The sequence below is a fragment of the Phaenicophaeus curvirostris genome, chromosome 1 (genome assembly GCF_032191515.1).
Source record: "Phaenicophaeus curvirostris isolate KB17595 chromosome 1, BPBGC_Pcur_1.0, whole genome shotgun sequence".
Taxonomy (NCBI): domain Eukaryota; kingdom Metazoa; phylum Chordata; class Aves; order Cuculiformes; family Cuculidae; genus Phaenicophaeus; species Phaenicophaeus curvirostris.
Genome location: NC_091392.1, coordinates 62,784,350 through 62,798,971, shown reverse-complemented (window position 1 = coordinate 62,798,971; position 14,622 = coordinate 62,784,350). Strand labels below are relative to the sequence as shown.

The 14,622-nt window shown below is 45.5% G+C and overlaps 1 protein-coding gene across 1 annotated transcript; it reads left to right on the top strand.

Moving 5' to 3' along the window:
* Nucleotides 1-2,130: 2,130 nt before the first annotated feature.
* RTCB (RNA 2',3'-cyclic phosphate and 5'-OH ligase) lies at nucleotides 2,131-13,724 on the top strand. Its single transcript, XM_069859946.1, has 12 exons — nucleotides 2,131-2,259; nucleotides 2,740-2,818; nucleotides 3,864-3,931; nucleotides 5,708-5,807; nucleotides 6,864-7,020; nucleotides 7,630-7,786; nucleotides 8,870-9,029; nucleotides 9,344-9,519; nucleotides 10,109-10,297; nucleotides 10,773-10,883; nucleotides 11,507-11,626; nucleotides 12,637-13,724. The coding sequence occupies exons 1-12, from the start codon at nucleotides 2,167-2,169 to the stop codon at nucleotides 12,742-12,744; spliced, it is 1,518 nt and encodes a 505-aa protein (XP_069716047.1). The 5' UTR covers nucleotides 2,131-2,166; the 3' UTR covers nucleotides 12,745-13,724.
* The last annotated feature ends 898 nt before the right edge of the window (nucleotides 13,725-14,622 follow it).

The window sequence follows — 14,622 nt, the reverse complement described above, 5'->3', positions numbered from 1 at the left end:
AAACCCTAACCATCCCCACACCTCTTACTCCTCAATAGGAGCCCTTTTCAAGCCAAGACTGTAGAGCAAAAGGGTGTTCCCCTCACACTGAGAAATGCAGGTGATGATGAGGTGCAGGCAGCTTTTGCCCGACTGTAGCTGACCCAACTCTTCCCCTCCACCCGCAGTACAGCGGTATTTGAATATACCCAGGCCAAGACTGCCTGGTCCCTGGGGGAACAGCACATGAAAAACCACTCATTCCTTCCACAAAGCCAGCCTGAAAGCCATACACGGTGTAAGTGAGGAGGCAGCCATGCACAAACCTCTAAGTTCATCCAGTCCAACTGTCTTTGCAATGCCACTGTGCCAACCAAATCATGTCCCAAAGTGCCATGTCTACATGCTTTTTATATGCCTCCAGGGAAGGAGGCTCCAGCACTTCCCTGGGCAGCTTATTTGTAAAGAAATTTTTTCTAATATCCAATCTAAACCTCCCCTGGTTCAGCTTGAAGCTATTTCCTCTCTCTCACCCTAACAATTGCTGTTTGGGAGAAGAGACCAACACCCACCTTGCTAGAACCTCCTTTTGGGTAGTTGTAGAGAGCAATAAGGTCTCCCCTCAGCCTCCCCTTCTCCAGGCAAAATGACCCCAAGTTCCCTCAGCCACTCCTCATGAGACTTGTTCTCCAGACCCTTCACCAACTCCGCTAAACTCCAGTTCCTTCACCCTGGCACGGCCTGGACCTGTACTCCCCATCCTTGCCCAGGGCTGGTGGCTGCCCCAGCATCCCCACTGCTGTGGGAGATGGCCCTGGCAGATTGCTTAACTGGGGCCAGCTGGGGGGCTCCTCCAAGAATTATGGCACCATGTTCTGCCCAGCCTGAAGCATCCTGGCTTGTACAAGAAGCAGCATGGCCAGAAGGACCAGGGAAGCCACCCTTCCCCTGCACTCAGTGCTGGTGAGGCTGCACTGCAGATACCATGTGCAGGTTTGGGTCCCTCAGCACAAGAAGGACATTGAGGTGCTGGAGCATGTGCAGAGGAGGGTAATGCAGCTGGTAGGGGGGCTGAAGAACAAGTCTTATGGGGGGCGGCTCAGGAACTGGGGTTGTTCAGTCTGGAGAAGAGGAGGCTGAGGGGAGACCTTATCACTGTCTACAGCTGCCCAAAAGGAGTTTGCAGAGAGGTGGGTGCTGGTCTCTTCTTCCAAGTAGCAAATGATAGGAGGATGATAGAATCATAGAATCACCAGGTTGAAAAAGACCCACCGGATCATCAAGTCCAACCATTCCTATAAATCACTAAACCATGCCCCTCAGCACCTCGTCCACCCATCTCTTAAACACTTCCAGGGAAGGTGACTTGGCCACCTCCCTGGCCAGCCTCTTCCAGTGCCCAATGACCCTTTTCCGTGGTTGTAGGGAGGAAGGTGCCGGCCTCTTCTCCCAGGTGACAGGGGACAGGACAAGAGGGAATGGCCTCAAGCTCCGCTAGGGGAAGTTTAGGCTGGACATCAAAAAAAAAATGTTCACAGAAAGGGTCACTGGGCACTGGCAGAGGCTGCCCAGGGAGGTGGTTGAGTCACCTTCCCTGGAGGTGTTTAAAAGATGACGGATGAGGTGCTCAGAGGTATGGTTTAGTAATTGATAGGAATGGTTGGACTCGATGATCCGGGAGATCTTTTCCAACATAGTGATTCTGTGAGGAGTGGAAATGATCTCAGAGTAGGTTTAGAGTGGATATTAGGAAAAATTTCTTCCCACAAGGGTTCTCAGGCCTTGGCAGAGCCGGCCCAGGGTCTGGCAGAGCCCCGGTCCCTGGGGGGCGCTTGAAAGGCGGGCAGAGGAGCTGCTCGGGGGTGCAGTTCGGTGGGCAGGTACGGCTGGACTCGGCGATCTCAAAGGTCTTTTCCGACCAAACGATTCTATGGTTCTACGGCAGGAGCGAGGGAGCGACAGGCCAGAGCGAGCCGGGCTGCCCAGAGGCGTCGAGCCGCGGCGGGGAAGGAAGCGAGCGGCCGCCCCTAACGCGGGGCGCTGAAACCGCGCCGATGCGCGTCCCGGCCAGGAGGGGGCGCTGCAAGCCCCGGCGGCCGCCGCCAGCGCCCCGCCCCCTCCCGGAGGAAGTTTGTCCCTCGGCGGCCCCCGTCCGCCGGTGCTCGGTGCTACCGCGGAGCCGCCGCCATGAGCCGCAGCTACAACGATGAGCTGCAGTACCTGGACAAGATCGACAAGAACTGCTGGCGGATCAAGAAGGGCTTCGTGCCCAACATGCACGTGCGTGGGAAGCCCGAAGCGGTGGGGGGTGGCTAGGAGCAACCGGGAGCGCTTGGGGCCTCCGAGGGGTGAAGGGCGGCCCGGCCCGGCCTGGCCTGGCCCGGCCTGACCCGACCCGGTGCCCCCTCGCGTCCCCCGGTCTCTGTGCTCCTCGCAGCCTCGGCTCCCGGTGTCGTCGTCGTCCCACCTCCCCCTCCCCCCCCCCCCCCCCCCCGGGCATCCCCTCCTCCCGGTGTCCCTCGCTCCCCACGCCCCCCCGGCATCCCCTGCTCCTGGTGACCCTCGCCCCCCCCCCCCCCCCCCGCTCTGGCATCCCCTGCTCCCGGTATCCCTCGCTTCCCACCCCCGGGCATCCCCTACTCCCGGTGTTCCTCCACCCTGGGCATCTCCCAGCTCCCGGTGTCGTGTTCCTCCCAGCCCCGCTCCCGATGTGCCCCCCCCACAGACCCTGCTCTGGCGCCTTGACAGTTCTCTCCGCAGGTGGAGGGTGTTTTCTACGTGAACGACCCGCTGGAGAAGCTGATGTTCGAGGAGCTGCGCAACGCCTGCCGTGGCGGAGGTTGGTCCCCGTAGGCCTCAGACCTGTGAAAGGTCTTGCTTGAACATTTCTTGCTGTGGCCCCAGAACCCTCGCTGAGCACCTGGGTTCACACCACGGGCACTGAAGGGACGAGGGTGTAGCAGGAGCAGTGGATGCAGGCTCGGTGCATACGTCATCTGGTGGGGCTGGAGAGGGAGAAAACAGGAGTCAGTTTTGTCTCCTTGCCAGCCGCTGCAGCCTGGTGAGCAGTACAGGGCTGTCGCCTGCAGTTGCAGCGTGTCCTCTGACCAGGCCAGCTGCGTGGCGCTGACTTGCTGGGTGCCTTCTGTAGAATCATTGAATTGTTAAGGTTGGAAAAGACCTCTTAGGATCATCTAGTCTAACTGTCAGTCAAACACCGCCATGCCTACTAATCATAGAATCATAAAATTGGTTGGTTGGAAAAGACAGTTGAGGTAATTGAGTCCAGCTGTACTTGTCCACTACTAAACCACATATCTGAATGCCTTATTTACTCATATTTGAAATAACCCTTGGGATGGGGACTCAACCACTTCCTTGGGCAGCCTGTCCCAGTGCCTGATACCCCTTTCAGTAAAGGATTTTTTCGTATTATCCAATCTAAAGTAAACAATGTGCCAGTGTGCCACATCTGTACATTTTTTGAACGCCTCCAAGGACAGACTCCACCACTTCCCTGAGTGCCTGCTCTCAGAAGTTTGCTTTGGTAGAGGCTGTAGGCCAGTCTTGTCTGTTACTTGTGGGGCTGGAGCACAAGAATGCATCGAGATCTGACAGTTGCACTGCTGGTGACAGACTTCTGTTGCTGTTAGCACAGCTCAGTCTGCATTGGTATAGCACAGCAGAGGAAGGACTCTGGCAAAATATCTTATTTAATCAAACTGTAGACTGTGTATAATGCTAGGTGCTTTATAGCGGGTCGGTGGCTGATACCTGGTTTGCCAGGGTTTTGAGCAACCTTATTAGAAAGTGCTTCATTGTGATTAACCTGGTAAATTATCAGTTTACTCACCTTTCTGTTTGTTTTTTTTTCTTCTTTTGAGGTGCGGGTGGCTTTTTGCCTGCTATGAAACAGATTGGGAATGTGGCTGCATTACCTGGCATTGTTCACGTGAGTAATTGCTCTGAAAATTAGTTCTTTTTCTTTTGCTTATTGCCAGGGATTATTGTCTTCCAAGTGAGGAGTCTGTTCTGAGAAGGGGTAAGGACCAAACCTCTTTTCAGGACAATCTGTGTGTTATGAACCTGTCTCTGAGTAAGGAGTGTTTGCAAGGACAGACTGTGAAACCAAGTTGTCAGAAAGGGAAGCATCCACTTACTTCATTGACTGCCTTTTGAAGTGAACCTTTTTTAGCATTTCTTTATGCTATTTCAGTTTCAGCCACATTTCCCCCACTGCTCATATTGTCTGTTGATTTTGAGCTGCTTCTGCTGATACGGAATTCATGGAAAAGTGAGGAGAGAGCAGGAGGCTATGTTGTTATCTGTATTATAGTTGCTGCCTTCATGTTGGTAGTGAGCCTTCCCATGCAGTCAACACTTTTTTCTCTCCATACATTTTTGGAAGCAAAGCATTAGATATGATGATGATGCAGGAGGAAAATACTAGGCTGTGGCACTTTTCAAGAAGCACTAAGTCCAATGTGGAAAGGATCTTTTCCGCTTTCAATATTGCATTTGTTAATAAGTAACAAATAACAGAATTTTCTTTTTTAAATTGTTTTTCTTGGTGAATTGGCAAAAGTTGTGAATTTCTGGCTGTAGTAAAAGGCAGCTCATCATTCTGTTAAAATGCCCTAGTGATCAACCAAAAAGGGAGTAAGGTGGAATAGTAACAACCTGTTAAAATGGGGATTTTGGCTAGTAGTTTGTAGGAGAGGTGTTACAATCATCTGTCTATTCAGATCTTTATTTCCAAACCAAGAGATTTCTTGGTGATGCAAGGGGACCTAGAAGCACATCATCACACTGAAAAGTACTTTTATTTTTAATATGCGATAACAGTTTAACACACATTGGAAAGTTCCAATTTCTGGCAGCTTTCTGGTTGTCTGGGATTTTTTTTTCCTGTTTGTTTAGTTAGCTGGTGGAGTGCTGTTTGTGGTGACCTCGTCTAAACTTTACAGTCTTGATGTATTTTGAACTTGGAGAGCTGGGTAGAAGCAAGTTCTCACTTTCTTTAATTAGTCATAATATGAAAAGGATCGATAAAAAGCATTCTTTTATAAATTGAAATGACACAGCTTTTATCTTGTCTATCATGTATCATCCTAAAAGGATGACTTTTTCCTGTCTACAATTTGGTCAGTTTTCAATGACACAGCGAAGAAGAGAAAATGCTGACTGTTTTAGGTTTCCATTCTGTAGCATTGAACTCTGTCCTTGTTACATTTACAGTGTGTAAATATTGCAGGTATCTCTGAATGGAACTTGGTAAAAATGAACTCATCTTCACTGTAACGTTTCTGCTTTAAGCTACTCATAAGCTATTCCCTGCTTAAGTTTTGAATGCAAGGACTTTTGAGTCCAGTAAAAAACTAGGTTAGAATTCAGCTGGAGATCACAATTCCCACATTTAGGTGCTTATGTTCCTTTTAAGTCTTCTTGAGATCTGGTCACTAGAGCCAAGAGGGCTTCTCAGCTGACCATGAGTTTACTTCAGAGTGAGATTTGCTCTCTGCTTTGTTTGTCTGTCCTGTAACTGCAGGAATTTAAGTACTTACCTAAACTGATGTGTTTCCTCCATCTACATCTGAACATCCATTCTCCTTTTGGTACATATATTTGCAAATGTGGCAACCACTGCCCCAAGGCAAAACATAACCACAGTGACTCTGTGCAGCACAGAGTTTCATACAAGTTTAACATTTCCTTCATTCTCTTTCAGAGATCAATAGGGCTTCCCGATGTCCATTCTGGCTACGGGTTTGCCATTGGCAATATGGCTGCGTTTGATATGAATGATCCCGAAGCAGTGGTTTCACCAGGTAGGGATGACTGGCTTAACCTGCACTGAGAAATATCTGGGATGGCATAAAAATCCTTCTTGAAATGGCAGGTCTTTACATACAGAGCAAAAAATACATGAATTATATAGAGTTAAAAGTTGCCTAATTCTTGTGCTCAGAATCTTTATTCTTTATGGAGCAGGTCATTACTCTGGAAACACCCCAACAGTACAGAGAGAATTGCCCTTGTGGTTTTGGCTTAGGCTCATAATATCCCTCGGTTTTGAAGGGAGAGTGCAACACTTGGAACTTGGGTTTCACCAAGTTGATAAAGAATTGACTATTTTCTTTGAGTAGTCTTTGAAAACCTCTTTTGAGACTATTTCTACATGTTATTAAAAATGTGACCTTAAAATATGTCTCTCTTTTTAATAAACACCTGGGTCTTTAATTATTGATGGTCTGGAGATGCTTTAGTAGTTGTCATGAAACATGGTATTCATGTTTCAGGTCTGCTTCAGGCAGTTCGAGTGTTCCCGATTGACTCAAAGCCAAGAACTCTTAATCTGCTACCCTCTCTCTGATGCTAGTTAATACCAGAACCTTCCTGTTAAAGGTGGCGTGATTAGCCTTTCACATTAGGCCTTGCCCTGCACTATTTATTTTGATTAAACACTAAGAGTTAAGCAAACACTAAGCACTGAAGTTAAATATTCCTTTTAAGTATTTATCATTTATTATAATTAGCTATTATTTATTCCAGTGAAGATTCAGAAAAGACTTGCCTTCAGGGACTTGCTTTCGAGACTGTCTTACCTCTGAAAGCCATGCTATGATCTGTCACTTTTCTTAGGCAGAAGAACAGGAACATCTTCTCTGCTTCTTGAAGACAATATTTTATAGTTGTATGTACTCTTCTATCTCTGCCTGATGGACCAACTTTGAAACACAGAGCTCTGTAGGCAGTTGTACAGCTATGTCTGTAGAGCATATGCTCGAGACCAGAAAACTGTTGATTTGTTTAAGAGTTGTCAAGTTTTCCTCTGCCAAAATCCATTTTCTTTATTAACTCCCCTGCTTTTTCTACACTTCTAGGTGGTGTCGGATTTGACATCAACTGTGGTGTCCGCTTACTGCGTACAAATTTGGATGAAAGTGATGTACAGCCTGTGAAGGAGCAGCTCGCCCAGGCTATGTTTGACCACATTCCTGTTGGTGTTGGCTCCAAAGGTGTCATCCCCATGAATGCTAAGTAAGAGAATGACTTTGTGCACGCATCACTATAGGGGGCATATCTGGTGTTTATTTTGATGAAAGATTCATCAGTAGGAGACTTTTAAGAAAGAAGAAGTAATTCTAAACCTCTTTCATTCCTTCTGCATATCTGCATTGCCAGGAGAGCTGGCATAATCATCATTGCACAAAGTCAGTTGTTTCTTCCCCCATTTAAAACCTCGAAACAATTAAAAGTTCTTGAAAGGTTCTCATTTCTTCGAACAGAAAATCTCCATGAACATAAAGGTGTTTTTGGAAAGGGATGAGAGAGAAAATAGGATATTCCCTACACAAGAAGGAGGAAAAAGTATTGACCTAGCTAAAGCTAATATGTATTTGTAGAGCTTGATTTTCTTGTACTATTAAGAAGTTGGACTTCTTGTTAGGGGAGTTGGGGACTGATCATAAAATAATTCAAGTTGGATGGGATTTCTTGAGGTCACCTTGTCCAACTCCCTGCACAAAGTAGAGCTAACTCTGAAGGAAGGTCTAATGGCTAAGTTATGTGAGGTTGTTCAGGGTCATATCCAGTGGCGTTTTGAGGGTTTCTTAGGATAACACTTATGTAGGTGTTTGATAATTGCAGGGATTTGGAAGAGGCACTAGAGATGGGTGTGGATTGGTCTCTCCGGGAAGGCTATGCCTGGGCTGAGGACAAGGAGCACTGTGAGGAATATGGAAGAATGCTGCAGGCTGACCCCAACAAGGTCTCCTCTAGAGCAAAGAAGAGGGGCCTGCCTCAGGTAATGTTATGTTTCAGGAGGGGTGGGAGTGCTCCCAGGGTTCAAATGTAAAGGCGAGCAGGTAGTTCTCTAATTATGTGTTTTTTCTTGAAACTCAGCCTAGCATTTCTGGCAAAAGGAAATGTGAGATGGTGGGACTGTTTCTAAATAATTCTGGACGGAACTGTAACGGAGGGAAATGATACTGGGCATATCCAAGGTCCCTGAGGTTTTCATCAGTTAACACTCGGTACTAGAATTCACATTTGTTGGCATTTCCCCATGCAGATATAGTTCTGTTTTTAAGAGATAGGCAAGTTACTTTGCAACTTTTCTCCTTATTTGCTCAGCAAATTCATAGCAGACTAAGGATATCATAATAAGTAGAACCAGCTCATAACTTTGAATTGCAGTTCAAAGGTTGGATTTTCTTTCTATACATAGTATATTATTACTGTGGGTGGAACACTTGAGATGGCTATGCTAACGCTACCATTTGTAAATGTTTCTTTTATACAACTTCTTGAGTTGTGAATTGTGGTGCTGCAAAATTATGGCATTTTAACCTCAAAATAATCTTATGTCCTCAGATTTCACACTCATCTTGAAAATCAGTGGTCAGCTATTATGGAAGTGAAAAAAATTGGGCTTGGAAATGGAATATCTTGGTTTAATCTACCAAAAAGTTGTAAGAACCTGATTAACAAGATGTTCTAACTTCTTTGTGGAGTTATAACCAAGTATAAGACTCTGTCTGCCTTGCTAATACAAATTAAAGATGAATTCTCAATAATCTGTACTATCCCCATCTTTCAACTAGGCCTAAGTAAGTAGGAAAAAGGTGGCAGCACAGTCAGGAGGTCCTGGTCCTTTTGTTTAATTGCAGTCTTCTTCCAAGAGTAAAAATAGTTACAAATCTTAACCAAGAAGACAACGAAGATGATGCTGTATTCTACTTCCTTTCAGTTTATATGGGGATTTTTTTTTTTCCCCAAAAACCTTGCTATGGCGATTTGTCCTCTTGCCTGTGTTCCCATAGCTCTCCCCTGTCCTCCCAGGGCCTAGTTTGTTAGCACTGTCTGATTAGTGTGTTGTGATTGGCAGCTGGGAACCCTGGGAGCTGGAAATCACTATGCTGAGATCCAGGTTGTGGATGAGATTTACAACGAGTATGCTGCCAGGAAGATGGGCATCGACCACAAAGGGCAGGTGTGCGTGATGATCCACAGTGGCAGCAGAGGCCTGGGCCACCAGGTTGCAACAGGTAAGATCTGACTGGCATAAATCCCTGGAGTGAGGTACCTCTTCAGCATGGTCTCATCGTTAACAGTAAACTCCAGCACCAAAGAGCATTTCTTACAGTGTAATTCTGGGTTACCTTGACAGGGTTTGTCTGTGTGCAAACAGTTGATAATGTTCTGCCACAGATTTTGCTTTTGTATTTGAGACAAAGCTGTAGGTTTGACCATCAGACGGATGCATTCAGGTTTAGAATATAAATTAGAGACACCCGTAATAATCTTACAGATTTTAAACAAAGGTAAGAAGTAGTTCAGACTTACTGTTTTTATTTCCCAGATGCATTGGTGGCTATGGAAAAAGCTATGAAACGAGACAAAATCATAGTGAATGATCGCCAGCTGGCATGTGCCAGGATTGCCTCTGCAGAGGGACAGGATTACTTGAAGGGAATGGCGGCTGCTGGAAACTATGCATGGGTCAACCGCTCTTCTATGACTTTTCTAACAAGACAGGTAGGAGCAGAGTAGTGTCTCTTGCAACTATTTTGGTACAAATCTCCTGCTTTATCCCAGACATATGTAACACAGAGTACCTGCAGTATTTAATATGATTTCCATTTTTGTGCTGCTTAATCTGAGTTTTCTGGAGAGACTTGCTTAAAGCTTTAGTCATGGCAATCCATGTAAAACCTCTGAACATCACTGGATTGCATTTGCAGAAGCCACTTAAGCAACATCTTTGAAAGTGTCTTGAAGTGGAAGAAGAGGATACAAGAAAATTGTTTTGACACTGCTGAAGCCATCTTTTCAGAGTTGCAAGAATTGGTCTAGGTAATAATCTGAGAGAATTCCAGCATTAAAGCTCCCAGTGGGCAGATAAATAATCTAGACAGTCCAATTTGGTTGCACCCACCACTGTTGTATTCAGTTCTATTGTGGCTGAATTTGATCGAAGTTTCTTACAAGCCATACAAGTGTTTAGGTCACCGACTCATCAGTAAGCAAATTTGTTCCTCTTAATTCCACAAAAGACTGTAAGTCTTCCACGTGTACACAGCAATTATCCTCTTGTATTTCACATCCTGATTTGCTGTCTCCTTAGGCCTTTGCCAAAGTCTTCAACACAACCCCAGATGACCTTGATATGCACGTTATCTATGATGTATCTCACAACATTGCCAAAGTGGAGCAACATGTAGTGGATGGAAAAGAGCGGACTCTGCTGGTGCACCGAAAGGGATCAACCAGGGCCTTTCCTCCTCACCATCCTCTTATTGCTGTTGACTATCAAGTAAGTTTAGATGTGGGAGAAGGAAATCAGAAGAGAATTCTGCATGAATCGCACCATTTTAGGGTCTCCAACAGAGATCTAAATGCTGTGAGTTCCTCTTTTGAGCTAACAGCACTGGAACCCCAGTGTGATGGCAATAGTCTGCTTGTCTCTTTTAATCTTTGGGACACTGAGATCCCTTTTCTGCTCCACACCCACTGTGGCTGTAAGATCATGAAAGGAAAGGAGTGTGGCATACCTAGGGCAGGCTTCAGTGATGTCCCTTGTCTGTCTGTTGGACACAAATCTGCTGGTCTGTATATTTCAGTGCAGTTAGTTCTCCAGAATCCTTGATACCAGGCACTCGAGGCAAGCAGGGATGCTCTGAGGGAATGAGAACCTCGCCTCCCTTTCCAGAGATATGATTCCTCTCAGGCTTTTACTATGAATGAGGTTTTTAAGGTTTTTCTTGTGAATTAATACCTTGCATCCACAGCTCACTGGACAGCCTGTTTTGATCGGCGGGACTATGGGCACCTGTAGCTATGTTCTTACTGGCACAGAGCAAGGCATGACTGAGACCTTTGGAACTACCTGCCATGGAGCTGTAAGTTGAAAAGTTATTTCCTGAAGGTGTTGGAATGGGACTGTCATCCAGTGTGTGATTCATCATCATACAAGCAGAGAGAAACCATGCCACGTTAAGCTCAGCTCAGGAGGACTGCAGACTAAAGGTCTTCTTTGTCTCTTACTGAGTAGTTTTAACTGCTCCTGCACAAAATTCAGGGGGTGCTGCTTTATATAAGGCAAATGTTAGGATGGAGATGTGGAGAATGAGTTCATTTAAACAAATTCTGATATCTCTAAGGTAACAAGAGGGATTAACTGTGCTGAAGGCTGTCTGTATAAAACTCTTCAGTAGTTAGAAGAAGGTATTTCCTCCACTATTATTTACCGCGTGAGACAGAATGTTTAAGGAAGATAAATAGCTTCCTGAACGCTCAGGTGTTGTGGTGGTTGTGTTGTCAGGTGACAAGTGGTTTGAGTAAAAAACCACTTGCAGACTAGTATGCTATACACACAGAAATTTCTTAGCTGTCATACCAGATGTGTGACTTTGCAAGAGCCCGTTACGTAAAGTCTAAATTAATTTCCCATTCTGTGGCTTACTATGGTTTGTGCTCTCGGCCATTCTGTATTTACTTACAATGTAATAATGTTTCTCTCTAGGGTCGTGCACTGTCTCGAGCCAAATCACGACGTAACTTGGACTTCCAGGATGTGTTGGACAAGCTGGCTGACATGGGCATTGCCATCCGTGTGGCTTCTCCCAAACTGGTCATGGAAGAAGTGAGTTTAATACTTCATTTTCTGAGAGGGAGAAGGGAGTCTTGCTCCTTGGCTGAATGACCCTCCCTGATTTGATTTTCAGTGCTAAATGCTCTAAATATACAACTTATGCAATTTCCAATAGAGCTGTCCAATTTTTTTGAAAATAATGCTAAGTATTCCCTGTCAGGTTTTGGAGTGCATGTTTTTTTTACCCTCTTGCCTGGCGATTGGGATAGTTACTGTTGACCCTGAGAAGTAATTGTGTGAGCATCACAGAAGTAGTTTTATGGATTCTCTTCTAGAGTTGTGTTCTCCCAGCTTTAAACTTACTTTACACTGCAGCTGTAATATAGATGATTAGCAGCGTATGAGAGATGTGCTTCTTTTGAGATGAATTTCTATATTTGCTCAAGAAGAAGAGAACTCTGAATGGCTGGAAAACTTTGAGTATAATGGCTTCCACTTCTTCTGCATCAACACAATGGAATGTCTTTTCTGTTCACAGCCTTGCTCACAGAAGCATGTTAATCATTTGGAACTATACTGTTATGGGTGTTGGTGTTGTACAAACATTTTGATCACATTGAAATCTCTATTAAAGAGCAGCTTCCTTGTCAGAATGCTGGAGGGGGGAAGCTCTAGAGTTAAGCCCTGATTCCTGTCACTAATGGGCAACGAAGATAAGTCTTAAAGGGTGCCTGTCAGGAGGAAGTTGGAGTGACTTCCTACACGATAATGTTGCTTGACATTCTCACATGCTGGTGGACTGGTTTATCTGAGGGGAAACTGAATCAAAACAGCTAGTATTTTATCTGAAATATGGTGAAAGGTTTTTTTTGAAAGCTAAGTGTCTCAGATTTCTTCTATATGTAAGGTGGCCAAATTCTTAACGTGTTCACCTATTTCTACACCCTCAATTCATATGATTCTATTTTTGCGAAGAGAAGAGGGGATATCAAAAGTCTACATCTAACTTCCTGTGACTGGGTTGTTTATACGTTTTCCTTTTTTCTCTCTTCCTCCTCCAGGCACCAGAGTCTTACAAGAATGTGACAGACGTGGTTAACACCTGCCATGCAGCTGGCATCAGCAAGAAAGCCATTAAACTGAGACCTATTGCTGTTATAAAAGGCTAGGAACGGACAAGGCAGCAGAAACACACTGACATCTCCAGGCCTTAAACAAAACTGACTAGAATCATCATCTTCCCACACATCTTGGTCTCTGTAAGATGCTCAGATACCACATCCCTGTTTTGGATACACAACAGTTGAGGATACTTCTATTTTTAATCACTCCTAGGCATAGTTAATGCCACTCTCCATTTGTTATATGGTATTCTTCTCTTGTGAGTAAAGGGCAAAGAAATAAGTCTTGGGGTTTTGTGCAGTCCCTCCCCCAACTACCTAATGATTCCACAGGGAGGACTTCAGTCTTTCCTGAGTTATCACCAATTGCTGTGCTGCAAGACAACCATGATCAATGAAGATGGCACGAGCCAGACCTGCTGTCTCCACACCCGAGTGCCTGGAGCTCTTTCTGCATATAGAAGTACTCCAATATTGGGGTATGGCCCTTCTGGGCAGGGAGAGGCTGCTCTGTTTGCAGATACCTTTATGCATAGTCTGTATTGTGCATGTTTTGTGGCAATTGGGTAAGAAATCTGGAGTTGGGAGAGGTATCCAGCTTAGGTTGGGAGGGACTAGCTAAGCTTGAAGCACAGTCCTTCCCTCTCACTCCACTCAGCATACAAAGCACCTGGTGTACTTGGCTCAGTACCCGGAGGTGGTGTTCCAGAATCTTCTGGAAATGCTAGTAGGACTGAGTTTGTTTCCTAGAGAGGTTTCTTTTGTCCAGTAAAAGCTGTGACTTAACAACCTATAGATGTGTTAATGCAACATTTTGCAAAGTCCTAAGCAAATTAAAAGTTGGATTGGATAATACTGCTGTGTATCTTGCAGCTCTGATTTAAGTTGAGTCTGATTGCAGGGTCAAGCCCAGTGTAATGCGACTTCCAATGTGTCTTTTACATTCATATTCCAAGACTGGAGGGGAAGCTGACCATCCCCAATGGATCATTTGGGGGTTTACAAATAAAATGGGAAGATGGACATGGCAGTGTGTGTGTGTCATGTTTATTCTGTAGCTAGAATGTCTGTTGTCCACTTTAAGGCACATAATACGAGCTTGAAATGCATCCCATTTTGTAACTTCAGCTGATGCATCTTGCAAAGGAATCTGCAGATGGCAGAACTTCTTGCAGGATACAAGAGAAGGGAAATGCATTTGTCTTTCTCAGCCTGCTGGGTCCACCTCCCTGGATAGGGAATGGAGCTTGCCTGTAAGCCTGTGTGCAGCCACAAGAGGGCGGCTGGAGGAAACTAAAACATCGGAGCACGAGTGGAGTCCTGCCAGGGGCTCCTGTGAAAGGAGCAGGTTGTGATTGATTGATGGGCTCGAGCGCCTTTTGATGAAACATACCTCTGAGTTTAGGACCTTAGCTGAAACTCGTTGATCTCGTGTCAGCTCAGCTGAAGTGCCTCTATACAAATACGTGCAGCTTGGGCAACAACCAGGAAGAGCTGGAAGCTACCATGCTACTAGAAAGCTATGATTTGGTTGCCATCACTGAAACTTGGTGGGACAAATCCCATGCCTGGAGTGTAGCTATTGATGGCTACAGGCTGTTTAGAAGGGACAGACCGAGAAAGAGGACCTTATAGCGACCTTCCAGTACCTAAATGGGGCTACAGGGAAGCTGGGGAGGGACTTTTTAGAAAGGCATGTAGTGATAGGATGAGGGGGGATGGCTATAAACCAGAGAGGGGCAGATTTAGACTAGACATAAGGAAGAAATTCTTCACAATGAGATTGATAAGGCACTGGCACAGGCTGCCCAGGGAAGCTGTGGCTGCCCCGTCCCTGGAGGTGTTCAAGGACAGGTTGGATGGGGCCTTGGGCAGCCTCATCAAGTGGGAGGTGTCCCTGCTCATGGCACAAGGATTATAACTAGA

Coding starts and splice junctions, on each gene's coding strand:
- RTCB (XM_069859946.1), top strand. CDS start 2,167: ATGAGCCGCAGCTACAACGATGAGCTGCAGTACCTGGACAAGATCGAC. Junction 2,260..2,739: donor GCTTCGTGCCCAACATGCAC/GTGCGTGGGAAG, acceptor TTCTCTCCGCAG/GTGGAGGGTGTTTTCTACGT. Junction 10,298..10,772: donor TTATTGCTGTTGACTATCAA/GTAAGTTTAGAT, acceptor TTGCATCCACAG/CTCACTGGACAGCCTGTTTT.